Here is a 26,063-nt window from a genome sequence, read left to right as displayed (position 1 = left end):
AATAAGGTAAATGTTGGAAGTGATCACAGAATGGTAAGATGTACACTTGATATAGATGTAGGAAAGGAAAGGAAAAAACTGACTCGAGCAAATAATACAAAGGTCTTTGAAATAACAGAGGAGGAGAAAAAGCAGTATGTACTGGAACTTAAGAACAAGTTTGAGCTTCTGCAGACTGCTCAGGACCAAGATATCGACGAGGAATATTACAACTTTCTGAAAGTGATAAAGCCCAAGAAACCTATAGGGAAACAGAAACCCAAAGAAGAAAAAATTAGTCAAGAAACACTTGTCATGATGAACCAAAGACGACAAATGAAGAGCAAGAAAAACACTGACAGGGAGAAAATTGAGTATACTGAGTTATGCAAAGCCATTAGAAAGAGACTCAGAGAGGACATAAGAAGATTTAACACAAGAAAAGTAGAACAAGCATTAAGGGAAAACAAAGGATTTAAATCAGCAGCCATGAGCAGTAATACAGAAAGACAAATGATACTGAAACTGAAGAATAGCGATGGTGTACTTATAAACAGCAGAGAAGGCATAATTCAAATAGCAGAAGACTACTATAGAGAATTATACAAGGAGCGAGGGAATGATACCAGCAGTGGGGAACATGGATTGCAAAGTAGCAACACATACGACATACCCGATATTCTTCCTGATGAGGTAGAACATGCATTGAAGAACATGAAGAATCGGAAAGCCCCGGGGGAAGATGAAGTTACTGTAGAGTTGTTAAAATTGGGAGGAAGAGACATAACACAAAAACTGGCAAGGCTATTCACAAAGTGCATTAGAAAAGGTGTGATGCCTAAGCAGTGGAATAATGCAATCATAGTTTTGCTGCATAAGAAAGGAGATAAATCAGAAATTGGAAATTATAGACCAATTAGCTTGTTATCCCATATCTACAAGTTGTTCACAAGGGTCATTACTAACAGATTAGAAAGAATATTTGATGAGAATCAACCGAAAGAGCAAGCTGGCTTTAGGACAGGATTCTCAACTATGGATCACCTTCACGTAATATCACAGCTAATGGAGAAAGCAAATGAATATAAAACACCATTATGCCTGGCATTTGTGGATTATGAAAAGGCATTTGACTCCATACAGCATAAGGCAATGTTTCGGGCACTGGAAAGACAAGGCATAGATACTCCATATATTATGATTTTGAAGAAAATATATGAGAGTGCTACATCCTTTATTAGACTAGACAAAGACAGTAGGAAATTTAAAATCGAGAAAGGAGTTCGACAAGGAGACACAATATCTCCAAAGCTGTTTACTGCTGCCCTTGAGGAAACTTTCAGAAGATTACACTGGTCGCAGAAAGGAGTCAATGTGAACGGAGAGTACCTAAACCATTTACGATTTGCAGATGACATTGTGGCCATAAGCCACGATCCCAAAGAATTAGAGGAAAATCTTAATCAGTTATGCACAGTTAGTAAGGATTTTGGACTAAAGATGAATATGGCTAAAACAAAAGTAATGATGAACAAGTATGCCACGGAAAGGGAAATAATGATTGAAGGAGCAGTAATTGAAAAGGTGGAGTCATATACTTATCTGGGACAAGTTATTAGCTGTAATAATGATAAATGGCTGGAAGTCAAGAGAAGAATAAATTTTGGATGGATAGCATTCAGGAAATATAGTCACATACTGAAGAGCAATATCCCAGTTTGTCTGAAACGTAAAATAATGAATCAATGTATACTCCCCACCATGACTTATGGAAGTGAAACTTGGGCACTCACCAAAAGAATGGAAGAGAAGCTAAGAACTACACAGCGAAGAATGGAACGAATTATATTGGGAATCAGACTGTTAGATAAGAAGAGAAACACATGGATTAGGCAGCAAACTCAAGTAAAGGACATTCTTATCAAAACTAAAGAACTAAAATTGTCTTGGGCAGGACACATAGCTCGAAGACATGATGACAGATGGACTAAGAAAATAACAGAATGGTATCCAAGAGGAGCTAGAAGAAAACCTGGAAGACAAAGGCGGAGATGGATAGATGAAATTCATGAGTTTTTGAGTAGTAAATGGATGGCCAGTGCTCAAAACAGAAGGAACTGGAAAGTTGCTGGAGAGGCCTTCATCCTGCAGTGGATTGAAAATGGCTGATGATGATGATGATGAACATAGGAGAACAATTTCACCTTTTAATTTCCAGCCTATGTTTGTAACCTAAGGAAGTTAGAATAGTTCTGAAAAGAAAAACTCCTTAACTTTTCATAAATCTTAACCGGATTTGATTTCTCACTTTTCTAAAAAACTTGAATTTGGGTGAAGAGCTCACAGTGGATATCACTGATGTAAATTGTTTAATCGTAAGGAGGGAGTTTGGAGGCAGAGAGAGAGAGAGAGAGAGAAAGAGGTGTAGTTTTTACAGACTGTGTTTTAATTTATTTTGCATCTTTATTCCAGCATTTTGGGTAGATTATGTGAATAATCCAGTTTGCACACTGTTGAAATATATTCAATTAGGAAATTATAAATATTTTAGGAGGGTGGCTGGCCAAGGTGAACAGTCTATAGAACAACTAAGACAGCGTATCATCCAGAAAGATGAAGAATTACAAGCTTCAGAAGAGAGAATACAGCTTTTAGAGAATACAGTAGGTAAGAAAAGATCTTAGAAATTATATAATATATTTTTATCATAAAATCATGTTATGTCATATCATATAATTATCATTGAAAAATTAACAATCTATGAACCAGGTTTCTAAATAATAGTACAGCTAAATAATAGTACAGATTACATGAGCTTACTCTTTACCTGAATTGTTTTGCTATGCATATAATTCATTTTAAAACATGAAAAGACTAGATTATTTTTATTAACCCTTTTGTGAAGTACACATGTAAATGTACATTTGTTACAGGCAGGCTTAATGATAATTGTTTGTTTGTTATTTGGTCTTTAGGAGCATTAGCAACTAAGGCCATATTGCTCTGGGAATATGCAGTGGTCATTCCCTGACCTTTCTGCATCCTCCGTATTTGGTGGTGACGGGCTCGAACCCCGGTCTAATCAAGAAGCGTGTGCTACGCACTGCTGCTCCTTCCCACCTGGCTAATGATAATTATATATAGCAAACCTATATATATGTTTTTAGGGTCCACAGTCTAATGAAGGATCCTTATAATGTCACTCAGTTTTCTATCTGTCTGTCTGCCTGTCTGTCGCAGCATTGTATCTCTGGAACCACTCAAACTATTGACTTGAAATTTTGCATGGGTTTGTACATCATGTGGGCCAACATAACGGCATATGGATCGCTGTTTACAAAAATTTGTCTGAGAAATTTGGGGGGGGGGGCATAATGTTGTCGACAACCTGTAGCTTATTATACACCACTGGAAGGAGCTCAATGAGTAGGTTTAAAATATTTTTAAAATTAAAAATGGCAGCGCCAGACAGGAAAATGTGAGTAATTTTTGTGTCCCCCTGTTTCCATTGCCAATGGAGCTAAGAGGCTTAGAGGGGAACAGGCATTCTGTGTGTTATCAGACACTCAGTCTAAAACACTGATGGATCCAATATCTTTCTATTTCAGAAGATTTAGGAGAAGTCCAGTTGGCCTGCCTCACTAAAATCCACTCATGCACACCTTCTCTATGGTAAGCCTTGTTATGTCATTTAGGTGGCAGTGAACTGAACTTGGCCTGTTACAACGTAAGATCACTCATCGGTGAAGACAGGATATTAGAGCTGGAAAAGGAATTAGAAAATGTGAATTGGATTATTATTGGTTTGGCTGAAACAAGAAGAAATTAGTCACTTATAAGTTTATCAAGTGGAAATCTGCTATACACCAATGGAAACAGTGAAAGGAGCAAAGGGGGAGTTGGCTTTCTGGTCCATAAAGATATAAAAAACAACATTTTGGAATTCAGAAGTACATCACCAAGGGTGTCAAGACTATTACTCAGGATTTCTAAGAGGTATAAGTTAAAGATTATAATGATTTATACACCAACATCGAGCTGTGATGATGAAGAGGTTGAAGAAATGTACACCGCAATTGAGTCTTCTAGACGAGCAGAAAACCCACTACACTATCATTATGGGGGACTTCAATGCTAAGGTTGGAAAAAGACAAAACAGTGCAGAAAGGGGAACTATAGGAAATTTTGGAATTGGTGAAAGAAATGAAAGAGGTGAAAGACTTGTGGAATTTGCAGAATCTCGAGGATTATCAGTAATGCACACTTTTTTCAAGAAAAGGCTGAACAGAAAGTGGACATGGAAGAGCCCAAATGGATTAACAACTAATGAAATCGACTTCATCCTCACTAACAGAAGATATATCGTGAATGATGTTACAGTCCTGAACAAGATGAATGTTGGAAGTGATCACAGAATGGTAAGATGCACATTTGATGTAAGAAAAAAAAGGAAAAAACTGACTCGAGTAAATAATACGAAAATCTTTGAGATAACAGAAGAGGAGAAAAAGCAATATGTACTGGAACTTAAGAACAAGTTTGAGCTTCTGCAGACTGCTCAGGACCAAAATATCAACGAGGAATATTACAACTTTCTGAAAGTGATAAAGCCCAAGAAACCTATAGGGAAAAAGAAATCCAAAGAAGAAAAAATTAGTTAAGAAACACTTGTCATGATGCACCGACGACAACAAATGAAGAGCAAGATAAACACTGACAAGGAGAAAATTGAGTATGCTGAGTTATGTAAAGCGATTAGAAAGAGACTCAGAGAAGATATAAGAAGATTTAACATAAGAAAAGTAGAACGAGCATTAAGGGAAAAGAAAGGACTTAAATCAGCAGCAATACAGAAAGAAAAATGATACTTAAACTGAAGAATACCAATGATGTACTTCTAAATAGCAGAGAAGGCACAATTCAAATAGCAGAAGACTACTTTAGAGAATTATACAAGGAGTGAGGGAATTATTCCAGCAGTGGGGAAGATGGATCGCAAATTAGCAACACATACGACATACCCGATATTCTTCCTGATGAGGTAGAACAGGCGTTGAAGAAAATGAAGAATCAGAAACCCCCAGGGAGAAGATGAAGTTACTGTAGAGCTGTTAAAATTGGAAGGAAGGGACATGACACAAAAACTGGTAAGACTCTTCACAAAATGCATTAGAAAAGGTGTGATGCCTAAGGAGTGGAATAATGCAATCATAGTTTTGTGCATAAGAAAGGAGATAAATCAGAAATTGGAAACTGTAGAACAATTAGCTTGTTAACGCACATTTACAAGTTGTTCACAAGGGTCATTCCTAACAAATTAGAAAGAATACTTGATGAGAATGAACCGAAAGAGCAAGCTGGCTTTAGGACAGGATTTTCAACTATGGATCACCTTCACGTAATATCACAGCTAATGGAGAAAGCAAATGAATATAAAACACCATTATGCCTGGCATTTGTGAATGATGAAAAGGCATTTGACTCCATTCAGCATAAGGCAATGTTTCAGGCACTGGAAAGACAAGGCATAGATACCTCGTATATTATGATTTTGAAGAAAATATATGAGGAATGCTACCTCCTTTATTAGACTAGACAAAGACAGCAAATTTAAATTTCAGAAATCAGTTCAATAAGGAGACACAATATCTCCGAAGTTGTTTACAGCTGCCCTTGAGGAAGCTTTCAGAAGATTAGACTGGTCACAGAAAGGAGTCAATGTGAATGGAGAATACCTAAACCATTTACGATTTGCAGATGACATTGTGGTCATAAGCCACGATCTCAAAGAATTAGAGGAAAATCTTAGTCAGTTATGCAGAGTTAGTAAGGATTTTGGATTAAAGATGAATATGACTAAGACAAAAGTAATGATGAACAAGTATGCCACATGTATGATTGAACAAGTATGATTGAAGGAGCAGTAATTGAAAAGATGGAGTCATATACTTATCTGGGACAAGTCATTGGCTGTGATAATGATAAATGGCTGGAAGTGAAGAGAAGAATAAATTTTGGATGGATAGCATTCAGGAAATATAGTCACATATTGAGGAGCAATATCCCAATTTGTGTGAAACGTAAAATAATGAACCAGTGTATACTCTCCACCACGACTTATGAAAGTGAAACTTGGGCACTCACCAAAAGAATGGAAGAGAAGCTGAGAATGACACAGCAAAGAATGGAACGAATTATATTGGGAATCAGTCTGTTAGATAAGAAGGGAAACACATGGATTAGGCAGCAGCATAAAGGACATTCTTATAAAAACTAAAGAACTAAAATGGTCTTGGGCAGGACACATAGCTCGAAGATATAATAACAGATTGATTAAGAAAATAACAGAATGGTACCCAAGAGGAGTTAGAAGGAAACCTGGAAGACAACGACGGAGATGGAAAGATGAAATTTATGAGTTTGTGGGTAGTAAATGGATGGCCATTGCACAAAACAGAAGGAACTGGAAAGTTGCTGGAGAGGCCTTCATCCTGCAGTGGATTGATAATCACTGATGATGAATGGAGCTAAAAACCTAAAAATCAGATTAGCTATGTGTTATTCAATGCTTATCAAGGGAAAACTGTTCCGATTGAAATCTATCATTTACTTTTTGTGTTAAAATTAAAAACCAATTTTTTATTGAACTTCGATAGCACATCTTTTTTGTACTAAGTAACTCTCCTTTTGGTGACAAAAAGGTTGCTAAATAGCTAGTTAATAATTCTATAAAGGTCATTTATAAATTTTGTGACAGGAAGTATTTTTTAACAATTTTCAAAGCTGGAGTTGTCCCGGCAAGGAGGTACTCAGAGAGCCAGTGTTGAGGCGGTGGTGGTGGGGATACACCTGTGTGGAGTCTTGCATGGCCCTCACCTGCCAGTTGCATCTCCCCCAAGACCTTAATTGCTCCTCCAGGAAGAAGTTAGAGTCGCTTCTCCCACCCTTGTCATTCACAACAATTGGAAAGACTCAAATAGACAACGTTTTCGTTAGTTCCTCAGTTTTAGGCCAAGCTGGGGTACTAGAAACCTTTTTTTAGTTACCATAAAGCTCTATTTGAGATATTACACTAACGACCATTTGTGACTATGGACCCTTCACCCTTCGGAGATATTGTGTCTCTTTATTGAACTCCTTTCTCAAATTTAAATTTGTTATTGTCTTTGTCTAGTATAATAAAGGAGGTAGCGTTCTCATATATTTTCTTCAAAACTCAGTACCTGACCGAATTTATTTAGGTTTTCAACAGAATATGTCTGTTGAAATAAATATAATAGTGACATATATTTGAAACTACTGAAGTGTGTGCCACTGTCTGTTATCTGTTTTTATATAGTTTTTAAACCTTTCTTTTTTTTTTTCAAATTAATTATTATTATTATTTTTTGTATCAAGACATGCTATTCAGTTTTGGTATTCATTGGAGCAATTATATATATATAACTTGTTTTAATGATTTAAAACAAATGAAGAAAGAATGAATTTTGTTTAATAATAAATAAATTAATTTTTGAGTGATGGATAAATGAAATTTTGCGTTTCATGTAGCTGGTAAAATAGAGCATAGATTCAAATAATAAAATACATATTTTACATTTATGATATTTAGTAAACTTCAGCACATCAAATTTTGTAATTTGTGTGGCTGCCATTTTCTTGAAGTGCAACCAGCTGTGTTCACTTTGTTAAAGAATGATTGACTAACAGTGCTGGTTTTGGAATTTCTGTTAAGTTTCCCTTAACAAATGTAAGTGTTGCAAGACTACTTGGATGATTTAGCAGTCTTGAATATAGGAGCAGACATTTTAAAACAAATTGACTATGATAAAAGGATATATGAGTTTGTGACAAAAAAAAAGTATGTAAGGTTATCGGTTATTCTCTTTTTACCTGTGAAAGAGAGCAAATTACATTTACTTAGAAAGTAATTTTTTTTTGTGCCTTTCTGCTTCTCTGTTGTTTGTTTCCAAAGACTATCCATTTGTAACAGAGGAATTCCCAGTGGGCAGATTTTCATGAAATTTTATATTTGGGCCTTCTAAAAATATTTGTCAAGCCATTTCAAATTTCATTAAAATTGGACAAATAGAAATCTGGAAATTATTATTTCTTTTTTTTGCATACAATTTGTATGTAAAAAAAGAAATTCATAGATTAAATGTTTTAATGCAGTATTGTTAACTTTAGGCATTCTGTGAATGCTTTGCATGTATTGGTATGTAAGGCTCGTGAGCGTGGTGTCGCTTATAAAGTGATAATATATGTATATATAGAGAAAAGAGACTTAAAAGACTTATGGGAGAAGAGTAATAAATATTATACAGTTGTAGTTAAATTGAATGGCTAAGTTTAAGAACTTAAAACTATAGTGTTCTGTAAAACTATAATCTTATTAATTAATTGATGAAGAGATAACTGGCCCCGGGTGCCAAGCGATTCTCGTGCGTTTAAAGAGCGTTTTTTGGTAAGCGACTAGGTTCTATTTTGCTTTCTCCCTTACTTATTAAACCTTTTCGTTAAGTAGCTTCATTTTCTTAAAAGTACTAAGAGGTGAGCCCAGAAGAAGGAAAGAACCTTTTTCTTTAATTTAGTACTCCTACTAACTATATTAACCTATACGCTTGGCCACAAGCGGCACTGCTCCTGCCTCCCCGTGGCGGGGCCGGTAACCTGGGTGGTAAAGGTAAACCCCCAGGGCCAAAAGGAGCTAACATGGATACAAATAATTATCCCCCTTTAGAGCCATTGAGCTCAAGACAAGAGACTCCCGATATTGACCATGACTCTGTTCACCCAAAAAGGCTTCGAACAGAAGCAAAATGTCCAAATGAGATACCGAATTTCTTGGTGGTACATTCGTTATCTGCCCAACCTGTAGGCAAGTTATCACCATTCTTGATACAGAAGTGTTTAGAGTCTATTGCAGGGTCACCAAAAATGGTGAAGCGACTACAATCCGGAGACCTCCTGATCGAAACAGCCACCTCAAAACATTCTGAGCGGCTGTTAAATACAACGTCTTTTGGGGGGCTAACAGTATCCGTTACTCCCCACAGAACCTTAAATTCATCAAGAGGTGTGATCAGTGAGTGGGACCTAACTTCAGTCTCCGAAGAAGAACTACTCCAAGAACTTAGTAGTCAAAAGGTAACAAGTGTAAAAAGAATCATGACTAAAAAAGATGGGAATCTAACTCCAACTAGAACCATCATTTTAACATTCAGTACTCCAGACTTACCATCCTCAATCAAAGCTGGCTATTTGAATTGCCGTATTAGACCTATATTCCGAATCCCGTTCGTTGCTTCAAATGCCAGAAATATGGTCATTCACAGCAGGCATGTAGAGGTGACTCCATCTGTCCCATATGCGGATCTAAAGACCATGCTCAAGCTGATTGCTCAGTGGCAACCCCTGCGTGTCCAAACTGCAAGGGAAGTCACCCTGCCTTTTCCAAATCTTGCGAATTATGGATTACAGGGAAAAAAATTCAAAAATATAAAGTAGAAAATAAAGTTACGTTTCCTGAAGCACGTAGGCAAGTAATGTTGAACATGCCTAGCAGTCGATCCTACGCTGTTCGCACTAGAAACTATGTATCTACTGGAGCACAAACAGATGTATCAATCCCGCCTAATACCTCAATGGCTAATTGGCTTAAATCTACCCTTTCAAATTCAAAAAAAGAAAATCCTCAAAATAAAACTAGCGAAGCTACAAATACCCCAATCAGTATCCCTAGTGATACTCCATCGGTCCCATATGACACAGAGCAAAGGAAATCTGACACAGGTTCAAAACAAATGGAAACTCCTACCAACAGTATGGAAGTAGATGAGCGTTTAGATAATGGGGAACCCATTTTGGAACTCCATGCAAATGACACCATGGATTCAGTACGCCCCTATTTTCCGAAAAAAGATAAAATAAAACAAGACAGACCGAAATGCTCCACTTCTAAAAAACAGTCAGACCAATCGAGCACAACTAAAATCAAATAATGTCTAATATCATACAGTGGAACTGCAGAGGACTAAGAAGCAATTCTGACGACATAAAAGATTTACTGATTAAATATAATCCGATAGGAGTATGTCTACAAGAAACTTTCTTATCATCTCAAGCTTCACCAAAATTTACAAACTATACAATATATAGAAAAGACAGGATTTCGGAGTCTCCTGCTCGCGGAGGAGTAGCTGTGCTTATAAAATCAAACATACCGTCCAGGCAAATTCAATTACAAACTAGTCTAGAAGCTGTGGCAGCACGTATTTCAATCGGTATATCAATTACCCTAACTTCTATATATATATCCCCTTCTCAACCATTGTCAAATACAGAACTTGATAATTTGGTTATGCAACTACCATCTCCAATCTGCCTTTTTGGTGATTTCAATGGCCACCATCCATTATGGGGGTCGCCTGCGATTGACACAAGAGGCAAATTAATAGAAACATTCATGAATAATAACAACCTAACTATACTAAATTCTGGATCTCCCACTTATATTCACCTATCTACAGGATCTACTTCTGCAATAGACTTGTCAATCTGCTCACCAGCAATTTTCCCAAGTATGACATGGTCAGTGCTAAACTATCCTCTAAACAGTGATCACTTCCCAATCCTTTGCTCATTACAAACACGAGTAACTGCAAATCTAGAACACCGATCCACCTGGAAGTTCAAGAAGGCAAACTGGGAGAGCTACTGTACCCAGGTCCAGTTAGACAGGAGTTATGTTCAGCAACATCCAATTGAAGACGTAACTAACTACATTACCAATCAGATACTAAATGCAGCAAAAAATTCAATTCCGAAGTCACGACTCCACAAGTGCTCCCACCATAACAACTGGTGGAACACAGATTGTTCTAATGCCAAGCGTGAGAAAAACCGTGCTTGGAACAAATTCCGTAAGTTTCCTACAACCAGTAATCTGATAGAATACAAAAGACTTAAAGCCAAAGCAAGGCAGATTAGGAGAAAAGCCAAGCGTGACTCCTGGATCTCATTTGCCTCAACTATCACCAAAGACACTGACCCACGATTCATTTGGAGAAGAATTAAAGCGCTAAATGGAAAATTCACTCGACCACCCTCTCCAATACTCTGTTGGAATGGAAAAGATCTCTCGGCACCTAAGGAAATCGCCAATGCGCTAGCAGAATCATTTTCTTCAATATCTGCTTCTGCTTCCTACTCCATCTCCTTTCAGCGCATCAAGGCAGATGCAGAACGCCGCAAAATTAACTTTTCCACACGGCTCTCACTTCCATACAATCAACCATTTAATATAACAGAACTCAAAGAATCCTTAAATAAATCTTCAAATAGTGCTGTCGGCCCAGACGACGTACATTACATCATGCTAAAACATTTACTTGAAGAGGACTTACGTACCCTATTGATCTTCTATAATCGAATCTTCTCAGAAAATGATTACCCACTTTCGTGGCGTCACTCTCACATACTTGCCATACCAAAACCAGGCAAAGACCCTTCTTTGGTTAACAATTATAGGCCAATATCTCTCACAAGCTGCATGGGGAAAATTTTTGAGAGAATGATACATACGAGGCTTACCTGGATCTTAGAAGCAGAGAACCTTTTAACAGATCATCAGAGCGGCTTTCGTAAGAACAGATCCACTCTTGATGTACTTATCAAAGCTGAATCGAATATTCGGAATGCCTTTGTCATGAAGCAACATCTAGTCATGGTCAATTTAGATATTGAAAAGGCATTTGATACTACCTGGCGACATGGTATTATTATGGACCTTTATCACCTAGGACTAAGGGGTCATCTCCCTCAGATAATTCAGAATTTCCTGCGCCACCGCTCTTTTCAGGTCCGTTATCAGAACGTACTGTCTACACCCCATATTCAGGAAGAAGGAGTACCACAGGGATCTATACTCAGCGCAACATTATTTGCAATTCGAGTCAACAGCATAACTAAAGACATCCCCAAAACTGTGGAGGCTTATATGTACGCGGATGACCTAGCAATCTCCTGCCAATCTCAAAGCATGAACACCATTGAGCGTCAACTCCAACTTGCCATTAACAGAATTGAATCCTGGATGTCACGCAACGGATATCGACTAGCTGAACAAAAGTCTACCACCACTCACTTTTGTAAGAAACGTGCTGTCCACCACCATCCTGAATTACGGCTAAACAATTGTCCAATACCAGTTGTAAACAGCATCAGATTTCTCGGTCTGATATTAGATAGTAAGCTTAACTTCCAAGCACATATCACATATCTACGAACTACTTGTCTAAAACAGTTAAACATGCTTCGATCAGTCTCATCCATGTCATGGGGAGCTGATCGGTACTCCTTACTTCACCTCTACAAATCTCTGATCCGTTCACGCTTAGATTATGGTTCTCCCGTATATGACTCAGCTAGGAAAAGCACATTAGATCGGCTAAATGTCATCCAGCACAGTGCCCTGAGGACTGCTCTGGGCGCATTCAGGACTTCTCCCATGCAAAGTCTTTATGTTGAAGCCCACGAGCCGCCATTACATCTTCGTAGGAAAACATTATTGCTTTTCTATGCTTCTAAGATCCAGAGTCTTCCATCGCACCCCAGTTGGGAGTATCTTTATCACACTCGGTGGGATTCTTTTTATGAGAATAAACCACATGAAAATCGTCCTGCTTCACTCAGGATCAAAGATCTTATTCACAGTTGGAATATTGATTTAGCTGATATTTTTCAGAACACAACTGCACCTGTTCCACCCTGGACGTATGTTTGTGCCTCACATGATACATATTTTCTCCAGTGGGGGAAGAATGTCATACCTCCCAAAAACATGAGACAGTTGCACTCAGCCCATGCTACCCATAACTCCGATGCATGTAAAATATATACCGATGGGTCGAAAACTGATAGTAAGGTAGGTGCTGCAGCTGTTTTTCCTACATGTACAATTTCAGCCACACTACCTTTATCATGCAGTGTCTTCACTACTGAACTTTATGCCATCAAGTTAGCACTTAGTAAGATTATTGAACTTTGCATCTCACCCGCAATAATCTACACGGATTCCCTCAGTGCTATCAATGCCATAAGGAAGAATTTCTCCTCTCCTCATCCTACATTGAAAGAAATTCATTCCCAACTATTTTCCTGTAGTGTGTCCAATCAGTCAATCACATTTTGCTGGATCCCTGGCCATTCTGGCATTCCGGGAAATGAAAGTGCAGACTTTGCCGCTAAACATCCTCAACCCACTCTCTCACAACATCCTCAGTAAATACATTACTGTTATTCATAAAGCATGTTACAACAACTGGTCACAGATATGGAAAAGGAATACTAACAGCAAACTTTACCAAATAAAACAAGAACCAAAGCTGTGGCTCTCCTGCTTCAGACCAAACAGACGTGAGGAAGTGGTGTTGGCAAGGCTAAGAATTGGACATACGCATCATACCCATCTATACTTGCTACTGGGAGAAATCCCACCTCAGTGTTCATCCTGTAACAGTCGGCTTACGGTCCGCCATTTTCTGCTTGATTGTCCCTTGCATTCAACCATCCGGTCAAACACGTTTCAATCAGTTTCCAGGCTTAATGTATCACCTGATTTATCCCATATTCTAGGAAACAATGCAAATATTGAAGAACTTTTAATATACTTAAAATGTATTGGCCTATACAAAAGTATATAATTTAACAATCATAAAGATAGGGTCATGCAATTAAACGATGAATAGACACAATTTGGCCTCAGTTGCCCTTGTGTCTTTAAACCCAATCACAACAACAACAAGAGATAACTATATTTACTTTTCACTTCTTTTATTACAGAAAAAGAACAAAAATTCAATTTAAGAAAACAAATTTAATGGACCTGAAATATAATGTATTGCATATGCATTAACTTGTTTTTCAGTGTTATGATTAGCTTCTTCAATGCCAAGTTTTTCTGTCTGGAAGCTGCTGTGTGTCAGGTGTTTTTCAGAGTTCAGCCTAATTCTTTATACTTCTTATAAAAAAAATTAAACTTTAGTTAAGAAGTTGTAATATCAATTTTTTAAGCAGAAATAATTAATAGAGTAAGTATTTAAAAATCATATGTACAAAAGAATAAATAAAATTAGACATATCAACCCTTTGTGTAATTATGAGCCATATTGCATAATGAATAACACCGTTTGAAGATCTATTCAAAATGTTCCTAACATCTTCCATTGAAGAACTATTGGAGTTTATTTCTGCTTCTCCACTAAAGATTAGATTTGCTCCACTATTATTGGAATCATAGACAATACATAATTCTAATACCTTTTCAACAGTGTCTATTTGCTATTTTCAAATAGTGTCTTTCCTGAACTTGTTTAGAAATTTTAAGTAAAGGTTAGGCTGGTGAAGGCAGACTATGAGCAATCTCTAGCCAAGAGAATAAAGAGGACTTTATTCTCTTGGCTAGCAATTTGCCCTTGACAAGGACAAGGAGTTTTTCACATACATGAATATTAAGAAGAAAAGAGAAAATCAGATCAGACCCTTGCGTAATAAATGTGGGAAAAAGATAGATAATCCTGCTGATGTTGCAGATGAATTGAAAAAGTACTCTTCATTGATATTTACAGAAGGAAGCACCTTCGTGGTGAGGAGAAAAAAAAATGCATTTGTACCCTATATGCACGAAATATATTTTTTTGTGAAAACATCTTTGACGAAAATTAGAACCGTTTTTTAAAATTGAACAGCTAGAACCAAAGTTATGAATGATGTAACGTTTTATGCTCACGCCCGCTACTCATTCTACCAAATCAATGTTAGTGACATTAGCATCATACTTCAGTCTGAAATATTTAGTATGAACAATGTAACTTAAATATTTAGTATGAACGATGTAAATCTTATTGCATTTGCAATAATACCGATAACTACAGTTGTGTGGGTTTTTACGCTATTATGGTGAAATGTTGTTCCCCTTCACTGAAATCTTCAATCATATAAAATACAAATTTTCAGAAACTTCTCTTCATTCCTGTTTACGTATTACAATGATGAAGGGAAGCAACCAACGAAAAGTGCAAGTGCTAGCAGTGCCAGGAAATTAAACAAAATTGATTTAGAAATGAAGATGAAACTGATTAAGAAGTACGAAGCAGGACAAAGTTTGTCATCTATTGCAAGGGAATTAGGTCTTGCTGCTTCAACAGTGAATACTATTTTAAAGGACAGTGCGCATATAAAGGAACATGTCAAAGGATCAACGCACTTAAGATCAACAGTGATCAGAAAACAGCATTCAGGTGCTATATCGAAGATGGAACACCTGTTAATAATATGGATCGAAAATCAGATTCAGAAGCGAGTGCCCCTGAGTCTAATGACCATTCAAGCAAAAGCAACAAGTATTTAGAAAGATAATAAGGATAAGTACAGTGAATCCCAACTCAAGTTCGTGGCAAGCAGTGGGTGGTTTAATAGGTTCGAGCATCACGCTGGTTTCCACGTGAAAGTATGCAGTGAAGTGACCAGTGCCGATTCTGCAGCTGCAGAGAAATTTTGCGATATGTTGAAAAAATGAAGGTGGCTATTCAACACAGCAAATTTTTAACGTTAACGAGATTGCTCTGCATTGGAAAAAAATGCTGGGTCAAACATACATTGCCAAAGAAGAAAGTACAATGCCAGGTTTCAAGGCATCAAAAGATAGGCCACGCTCTTGCTTAGGGCTAATTCAGCAGGATATTATAGATTAAAACCACTGCTTGTGTACCATTCTGGAAATCCAGAATGGTACACAAGCAGTGCATTTAAGGGCATCAATAAAGCCACCCTACCCATGCATTTCCAATTGAAACAGAGAGCATGAATAACAATATCTCTCTTTGCACATTGGTTTAAACGTTGCTTCATTCCCTAGGTTGAAAATATTATAAAGATAATGATGTTCCTTTCAAGATTTTGCTTCTATTAGATAATGCTCCTGAACATCCTACACATCTAGATGACTTCAATTCAAACGTGAGTCATATTTCTACCGTCAAACACGACTTCACTCATCCAACCTATGGATCAGGGTGTTATTTCGAATTTAAAAGCATGCTATTTACACACAACATTTGCTCAGGCATTGTCTGCAGTAGATGGTGAGAAAAATTTTACGTTAAGAGACTTTTGGACATCTTACCATATTTACCACGCCATCTTAAACATTAATAAGGCCTGTGCAGAAATTACTAAAAGTTGTTTAAATGCTGCATGGAAGAAAATATGCCCACAGCATGTAAAAGGTTTTGAAGGATTTGAAAAAGACGAATCGTATGAACCGGTCACCGATTAGATTGTAAAGGTTGCAGAGCTACGTCAGTTGGAGGTTGATGCCAAAGATGTGTAGGAGTTAATAGAGGAAGAAGAGAAGGAATCATCTAAAGAAGAACTTACTGACTTGCAGGCAGTGATAATGAAAGAAGAAAATGCTAATGGAGCTCAAGGTGAACCAAATGAGGAGCCGAGAGGCTCCATCACCAGAGAGATGGCAATGGCATTTCGTGAAATTGCATCGACAATCGCAAGGTTTGAGATGGATCATTACAGTGAACAATTCTAAAAAGTTAACAGAGGGGTGCTTGTTTGCTACAAAGAAATCTATGATGAAAAGAAAAAAGCCACCGTCCAGTCATCCATTAATATGTTCTTTCGTAAGGTTGAGCAGTGACCCCTTCTAAATCTCCATAGCCCTCAACCACCGCAGTAGCATACTTATCACCTGAAGATGTCGATTCTGGCAACGATGCTCGTGAGTTAAAACAACTGATATTATGCCTTCTCCTCTCTTTTTTTGTAATTTTATAATTTTTAAATATTTTTAAATTGCACGTTTTTGTAATTTTTCCTGTGCATGAGATAAAAAATTAAATAAATACAATAAATAATTCTATTTACATGTTCATCGAACATTTCTTTTTTGATTCAATCAATTTAGTGAGCACGGTTGCGAGTGCTGCACAACCATGAGGAAATTCCCTGACTTACATAAAACCCGACTTACGTAGTGTTCTGCAGAATGCAACCGTTATGTAAGTCGAGAAGTTCCTGTTCACAACTCCGGCTATTTGATTGGGTTTGTAAGAAAGCATGTGGTTAAAGCATGGCTTTTGTATTTGGTCAACATGCTTCTCTATTGATTGTATCAAATCACGATAGATCAGTCATTCTTTGATGACAATCGCACGGAAATTAATTTTGCTAAAGACAACATAAGTGGAGCTGTTCCGAGTGAGGAGAGTCTCATCGCCCAACAGCAAATGTTGTTTCAGGAGCAAGGATAAATATCACCCCAGGAGAAACTAAAGTACCACTGAGCCTACTGTTTGATGAGCATACAGAAGAACCATCCTTTCCCAGCATTTATCTTGGAGAATTCATCTTGGTTAGTTCATGATGGCAATGAACAAACTCAAACGATCTGACTGATGCAGCGTTACTCCGTATGATCTTATGATCTCCTTTATGTAGCAATGAAGGTAATGAGAACAAGAACGAGAGACTCTTTGACGTTGGCTTTCAAATACATAGGTAAAGTTACAAAACTGACCCTTGAGCAAGTTCAATCCAAAGAATAGATTAACAGCTGTATTGAAAACAATTTGGGTTAGTAAAGTTTGCTATGATTAGACAGCTTGGTAAACCTGCAATGTTCTTGACTCGAGTGCCAATGAAATCAGCTAATGACGCTAACTCACTAACCTTGATTTGGCACGTGATTTCCAAAAATGACGTAAAATGGCGTAATTTCTGCTGTACATATATCGGCTAATGATGATAACTGAATAACTTTGATTTGGTATGTAATTTCTGAAAACGATGTCAAATGACTCATATCCGGAATGATGTCATTTCCGTAAATGACGACAAGTGACATAATTTCCGATGTACATATATTGGCTAATGATGCTAACACACTAACTTTGATTCAGTACATTGTATCCGGAATGATGCAATTTATGTAAATGACGATGCAGAAATTACATTAAATGAGGTCATTTCAGAGTCGCAAAATCATGACAAATTGGTTTTACTACAGTCCAAAATTTAGTAGGTGCTGCCAAAGATGTTTTCAAATCAAAAACTGTGTGAGTGAAGCTGAAAAGCATGAAATTAGTTATATTTAAATTTCAGATGATTATTTATTAGAAAAACTTTCAAGCATAAAGGCAAGAAAGGCTCCTGAAGTTGATGGCACATACCCAGTAATTTTGAGGAAGGCAGCAAGAGAACATGTTGAACCATTGAGGATAATTATGAGGTCATTACTATATTTAGGAGTTATTCCCTTGAATTGGAGAAGTGCCTATGTATCACCAATACATAAAGGTGGCTCGAAAGTGAAGTGGGTAACTACTGACTGGTTAATCTGACTTCAGTAGTGGGAAAATCACAGAGACATTGGTAAAGAGTGCATTACAAGATCATTCAGATAGAAATGGTATTTCTAAAAGAAACAGCATGGTTTTGTAAAGGAAAAATCATGTTTATACAACCTCGTTAGCTGTTTTGACCGAGTCACTTATGAATGTAGGAAATAGAGGTAACCCTTGTATAACACAGTGGTCAGGTTCCTACAAAATCTGGTGTAGTGTGAAATTGTGTTCTACTAAGAACCAGTACAAAAAGGGTTACATTCCAAAAGCTAACAAAAAATACACCATTTTTTTTATAACTATCGGAAACTTAATTTTTATTAAAAATAGTAATAACTGAACAAATGTCTTACAAACTGTGATATATATGTCAGATAATGTACGTTCATTTCATTTTCTTCCTCTTCATCACTGCTAAGCACAATCAAACGAGAATATTTTCTCTGTTGGTCTTGGAAGGAAATTATTGTATGAGGTTTCATTTGAAACTGTAATTTATATTTGGACCTGAAGTAATTTATAGATTATCTGAAACGCAAAATTTGGAATTCTTTGTATATTAAAATATGAACTATTTGTACAGTCAGTCCTTGTATAGCACAATAGTTGTGTTCCTAGAGACCCTTTTCATTGCAAAATTGTGCAATATAAATAACGGGCCCTATGGGAAAAATAGGGTTAGGTGCTGACCACCCAAGATTGAACACACATTTGTAATCAAAACATTACCAAACACAATAAATAATCGTAATGAAATACGTATTTTATTACGATCATTACATAATAAAATATTGCTAATGCTTTTACTTCTATCGTAAGCAAACTTGTTCTTTGTTTGATCTTCTATCCAAACAGGCGTTCCATCTCTTCCAATTCTTTGTCTTCATCTAATGGATTTTGTTACACTTTGAGTTTTTCCTGCTATGAAAGTTGTTTTTATTTTCTCTGCATTCTTTCTAATTCTTGGCATAGCCTCATTTAGGCCTGTAGCACATGCAACAGGCCTTTCACGATTTCATATTTACCGGGGGAAACCCCAGTGGGCCGGAGGCCAGAAGTGTGATTTTGGCCATAAACACTAGTATGAGGCCGCTACAAATTTTCCTGGGTAAGAATTTTTAACCCAGTCTATCTCTGTCAATCGATATTGCTTTTCTTTTTCTCTATGAATCTGTAGTAATCACCAGAACGCTTCCTTTTCACAACTTTTAAGTATTATACTCATTTTTAGGGAATAAAGCACAATTACAAAATGAGGAGGCATGCTTGATACACATAAACAAAGCTGTGTGCATGTAGCAGCTGAATAAACAACACCATAAAGGCAGAGACACACTATTAATAATTAACATCTCACTAGCTCACATTTTACTAAAGCAGATTTCTGGGGGTTACTACCATAAAACAATAAAAACAATTTCCAGTTGCATTCCTGCTAGTGGAATCTGTTATAAATGGGTAGTAAACTCGATCTAATTGCATTTGCGATAATACCGATAGCTGGAATTGTGTGGTTTTTTACATTATTATGGTGAAATGTGTTTCCCCTTCACTGATATAAAAAACATAAATACATTTTCAGAATCTTCTCTTCATTCCTATCATGTTGCGTTCAGTTGGGGTGATTCCACGTTCGACTGCCATTTCTTGTAAACACAAAGGCGAATCATGCATAAGCGAATTCAGTTTGTGTTATATACAATATCGTTCCCCTATTTATAAATTGTGTATGATCGAATTCGTGTAATGTAAACACGTGTTATACGAGGACTGACTGTACAAATAAAAATATTATTAGAAGCACTGAGTGCAAAATTATAAATTATGAATACTGCAACTATGTGATTTGCATTTTATATATATAAATAATAGAACTTTATTTGTTTGTTTTTTATGGGTTACTAACAAACTGGTTTTCAAAGGGGTGGGGAATGAAACCACCCCTTTGTATTAATGTATGTATTAGTGCATTATATTTCAGTCATGTTAGCAATAATTCAGGAGAGGTCCCTATGGATTGGAGATATGCAAATATATCCCCAATTCACAAAGGGGGGGGATCAAAGGGTGACATGAATAATTACAGACCTGATAGCTTAACTTCTGTTCTGTGAAAAATAATGCCGTTTTTGGTTAAAGAACTAATGCAGGATCATCTAGACAGGAATGAACTTATACTGCAGTCTCAGCATGGATTTGTTAAGGGGCAATCTTGTCTGACCAATCTAATTGGATATTAAAATTCAGTAACAAAGGAACTGGATGGAAAAAATAATTCTAATATCATATACTTGTATTTCAGGAAAGCTTTTGATACCTGTTACACATAAAAGACTGCTGTACAAATTGGAGCAATGTGGCAGTAAGGATAAGCTACTGCACTGGATAAAGAGGCATTTGAGTGGGAGAAGACATAGGTTATTAATAGATGATGTTGTTGATAAAAAAAACAACTCGTTGTTTTTATCTATAATTGATTAATTGATGGTATATCAGGCTTAATGTCTAAGTTTGCGGATGATACAATGATTGGCAGGGTGGTTAATGGCAGTAATCAAGGTAAGCTACTGAAAAATTAGGCTGATGGGCTGAGAAATGGCAGGTGAAGTTTAAAATTGATAAATGCAAGGTACTGCATATGGGTAGCAGTAATTTCCAGATTAATGTACCAGCTGTGTGGTACTACAATCAGGGCAGTGGAAAATGAAAAACAACTGAGGATAATTGTGTAGTCAGGTATGAAATACTCTGAGCAATGCAGACAGGCTGCAGAACAGCTCATGAAGTTTTGTCTATGATATACAGGAACTTTGCTAGTAGGAACAAGAAAGTAATTATCCCGTTGTATAAGGCAATGGTCAGACTGCATCTCAAGTATTGTGTATAGGTCCTAGGACCTCGTTTTATGAAGGATGTAGATCTGATGGATGAATGCAGCTTCTAAAGGGTAACAAGATTAGTGAAGTGAATGAAAGGGTAGTCTTACCAAGACATGCTTCAGTTCTGCAAATTGCAGCATTTTGTGACTAGGCACCTGTGAGATGATCTGATTGAGGTTTTTAAGGCTTTGAATGGATTGAGCAAGCTCAGTGCTGATATCATTCTTCCTCTTGCTCAGAACATACATGAGGAGGCATAAATTCAAATTGAGGAAGGATGGTTATAGGAAGGATGATTACAGGATAGATGTTTGTAGGAAGGTTGATTACAGGATAGATGTTTGTAGGAAGGATGATTACAGGATAGATGTTTGTAGGAAGGATGGTTGCAGGATAGATGTTTGTAGGAAGGATGGTTGTGATGAGGTTTGCCTTTGGCCAGTAGGTGGTTGACTGTTGCAACAAACTTTCGTTTGGTGTTGTGGAAGTGAGTAGTTTGAATAACTTTAAGGAAGAACTAGACAAATTATTGGAGCGGGTGGACAAGTGATGTGGGAGGTGTTTTTTTTTTTTTTTTTTTTTGAATGATGCTTTATAAGCTTGCTTCTTTGCATCATATGCCACTAATTATAATAAAAAATGAGCAAAAAAATTAATGACTTTTATGCATGAACTGAGAAGTTTTGTGTTCGTCATATTGCCCATTCATTGCTCCAATTGGCATGTGACAAAAAGCATAATATCCAGTGCTTCAAAATACGGTTATGGATTGCCTATGTTATATGATGATATGTATGGTGTTGGGGGGTGTTAATAATAATTGCAAGGTTTCCATTGGTCTGATTTTAATGAAATTTGGGAAAGCTTAACAAATCCTTCTAAATGAATCAAATATAAAATTTCATGAAAATCCATCAATTGAGAGTCAAGATACATGTAGATGGAAGGACTAAGCAATAATAATTGCCAGATTTTTATTGGCCTAATTTCCGTCAAATTTAACTGAAAACTCAGAACTAATTTTTGATAACTGGAAGGTGGTATTTTGGATCATCCCTTTAACACAGTGGTTTTTTCAGCTACTGGTTAATAATAATAATAATAATAATTATTATTATTATTATTATTTTAATAATCCCTGGGGATAGCACATATCCGTATATTTGTGGATTGTGTCTGTACAAGTGTGTGTTCACAGGCCAATATGCATGTGGTGCAGGGCAAAAAACCTGGAGTAACTCATGGGAGGAACCCTACTCCCTCCTCTTTAGATTGGCTAACTACAGCCTTGATTGAAGAGGACAGAAATTCTTCCAATTGTCGACAGCACTTAAACCCAGACCTCTCCAAATGAGTGTTGAAATTACTACACTCTCATGAAGATATTTTTCTGCTGATTGCAGGTGTGTTGGCGCCTGGTCTAAAGCCAATATTCCATTTCATTCCAAAGGTGTTTATTGAGGTTGGTAAGCCATTTAAGCATTTGCATGTCCAAAATCTGGAAAGGTTGAGCAGATGGGCTGAGAGGTGGCAAATGAAGTTTAACATTGACAAATGTAAAGTACTACATATGGGAAACAGCAACTCTGTGGTACTACACTGACAGTGGTAGAGAATGAAAGGGACCTGGGGGTGGTTGTGCAGGCAGATATGAAGTTTTCTGAGCAGTACAGACGGGCTGCAAGAGTAGCTCATGGTGTATTGTCGATGATATATAGGGATTTTTCTAGCAGGGATAAGGAGGTGATTATTCCCTTGTATAAGGCAATGGTCAGGCGACACCTTGAGTACTGTATACAGGTCTGGAGGCCTCATTTTAGGAAGGATGTAGATTTCTTGAGTGTGTACAGTACAGTGGCAGTGACAGTACATTGGCCAAATTTCACAGTTGGGACGAGAGACAGATTTATATATTTGTGACCCAAAGCATTTACTTGCATAACATGCTCCTGTCTCATTGTGGGAGGTTTGGGGTGGAAAATTGTGTAGAATTTTTTTGTACTATTTATAATACAGATAGTCACAAATTTAGAATATTTATTATTTAAAAGTACATTAGACTCAAATTTTAGAGGTAAGTTTAGTAAAAATTAAAGTTAGCTATACTTTTAAATGAGAATTTTTTTTTTTTTATTAACAGTAAGAAACTAACAATAAAATTTAAGCTATGTTAATTTTTACATCATAAAAATTTAATATAAAATAACAAAGTAATAAATATTCATAGTTAATAAAAGATTATGAAATATCTCAGAAAAAAATTTAGCATCTTTACTATTTTAACTTCCACAACATTTTCAATGTTTCATTTAAATTTAATTTATTTTTTATTTTTAAATTGAAAATGATATTCTTGATTATAGATTATTTTTAGCAGAAAAGTAAATAATGTTTTGCCACGCATTCTATATTCATTAGATATGCTCTTGCTGGACTTGTTTTTTCTTTTTTTATGCAGTGATTCCTGGAACTTTTGATCCATAGCATGTAAACATCTGAATAGATAGAAATAGGTAAATTTAAATATTTACTTATCAATTTTTATATCCATAGCTGATCTCAGTGATTCAACTGCCCAGCTGCAGAAAGAACTAGAATACTTAAGAACCTCTTTAACCAGTGTAGAGGATGAAAAAAATGAAATTTTAAATATAGCAGGTGAAAAAGAAGAGCATGTTTCTTCTCTTCAGCGGCAAGTTTTTTCTAAAGTAAGTAGTCAAATTCCATTTTTTTTATCAGTATGCTTACATAATAAATTATATAAATGTTGTATTTACTTAACATTCTTCTGTTTAGATATATTATTAGAGTATTGATTTAGATAAAATCAGGAAAAACTACTTAATTGAAATTTAATTAAATTTTAATTTTTAAAATAAAATTTAAATCATTACATTCATTTAACTTCTCTGCTCTTTTGCAAAAGTTGTTGGAAGTCATATGCTGCTGCCCCTAATAGTACTACCAGTGCTGTACTTCTAACTGGAGGATTTTTTTTATATTATTATCATAATAATATTAATTTTGAATCTAGAAGAGACCTAAAAAAATTTATCAGTTAATGTTTAACATTGACAAATGAAAGATACTGTATATGAGTAGCTTTTCCATTTTCCACAATGTTGTGAAAAGTGAAAAGACCTAAGGTTAACTGGACAGTAAGACATGAAGTTCTCGGATCACTGACAGGATAGCTCATGGAGTTTTTGTCAGTGATATACAGGAATTTTGCCAGTAGGGATAAGGCAGGTGATTATTCTGTTGTATGTAATGATGGCTAGGCCAAGGCTTAACCATCATTACATATAACAGAATAATTTGCTTAGGCCATGTTAAGTACTGCATCCAGATGTGCTCTGGAAGCCTCATTTTCGGAAAGCTGTGGATCTAGAAGAGACCTAAAAAAATTTATCAGTTAATGTTTAACGTTGACAAATGAAAGATACTGTATATGGGTCGCTTTTCCATTTTCCACAATAGGTGTTGGAATAGGTGCATTTAAGAACAGTGAGATTAGTAAGGGGAACAAAAGGATGTATGATCAGTTCTGCAATTGCGGCACCTGGGAGATCTGATTGAGGTATTTAGGTTATGAACGGATCAAGTAAGTTAAATGCTGATAGCATCTTTACTCTTGCCCAGGCAACAGACATGAGTAGTTATAAATTTAAATTGAGGAAGGATGGTTGTAATAGAAGTGTGGAAATTTGCCTTTAGCCAGTGGGTAGTTGCTTGTTTGAACAGACTTCCATCTGGTGCATTGAAAGTGGGTAATTTGAATAAATTTAAGATGGGTAATGGGTAGCTTTAAGGAAGTAGTAGAAAAATTATTAGAGAGGATAGACAGGTGATGTGGGAGGTTTTTCTTTTTTATTTTGCTGATGCTGTATGAGGGGCATATGGAGCAATATGGCCTTAGTTGCTAATGCTCCTAAAAACCAAATAACAAACAAACACGAGGGGCATTCATAAAGTTCGTGGCCAGAGTATGAGAGGGTAGTGGTACAGTTTTAAAAAAAAATTGTATTTAAAATGTATAACACTTCAAATAGTAACTGACCAAGTTTCATGCAGTTTCAGTAGCTTTTTTTTTTTTTTAATTTACCAGTATGAAGTCAACAAAGTTGTAAATAAGGAAAGATGGACAAAATCAGTCACCATGCACTCATCCAGTTTTTGGGAAAAAGGGACTAAAGCCAAAGAAATTCTGAGGATATGGTTTGTTCACATTGGGGAAGATTTTCCCTTCCTATTTCATAGTTTAAGGAAGTGGGCATTAGAATTTAAATGAGGGAGGGAAAGCCTGGAAGATGACCCACACTTCTGAAAACCTGCATCTATCATTTCCAAAGTTGTTGACTGTGAACATGATCTGGTGATGAGTGATCAACAAGTGACAGTTCAGTGCATTGCTAGAATCATTACATTGCAGCATTGGTGGAAAAAGTGTATTAACAAAACATGTTAACATGTTTTGTCAACACTTTGGATAACATGTTACTTTCCAACATTGTCACATGATAATAGTACCATATAATAACAAAGGTTCTTGCTACGAAAAAGGCATCAGCATGGTGGGTCCCAAAGTTGGTGATAACAGATGAAAAATGCACAAGAGTTGTCAAGTCAAGTGAACATTTGCATCATTTTCAGGTAATGGTTGATTAGGATATAGAACCTTACCATAAGTCATGGCCAGGCGCCTCCGTAGCCAGGTGGGAAGGAGCAACAGTGCGTAGCACACGCTTCTTGATTAGACCGGGGTTCGAGCCCGTCACCACCAAAT

General features: G+C 36.5%; 1 protein-coding gene across 1 annotated transcript in view; it reads left to right on the top strand.

Moving 5' to 3' along the window:
- The window catches only part of LOC150088059 (centrosomal protein of 135 kDa-like), a 507,662-nt gene that overhangs the window by 331,770 nt on the left and 149,829 nt on the right, over window positions 1-26,063 (top strand). Inside the window, exons 16-17 of the mRNA XM_090369998.1 lie at window positions 2,531-2,646; window positions 23,831-23,985. Of these exons, the coding sequence (XP_090226124.1) occupies window positions 2,531-2,646; window positions 23,831-23,985 (271 nt within the window). The remainder of the gene's footprint in view (window positions 1-2,530; window positions 2,647-23,830; window positions 23,986-26,063) is intronic.

This window comes from Mastigoproctus giganteus, chromosome 3, assembly GCF_048544385.1.
Source record: "Mastigoproctus giganteus isolate SK-2022 chromosome 3, ASM4854438v1, whole genome shotgun sequence".
Lineage (NCBI taxonomy): Eukaryota > Metazoa > Arthropoda > Arachnida > Uropygi > Thelyphonidae > Mastigoproctus > Mastigoproctus giganteus.
This window is presented reverse-complemented; position numbering and strand designations above follow the sequence as displayed.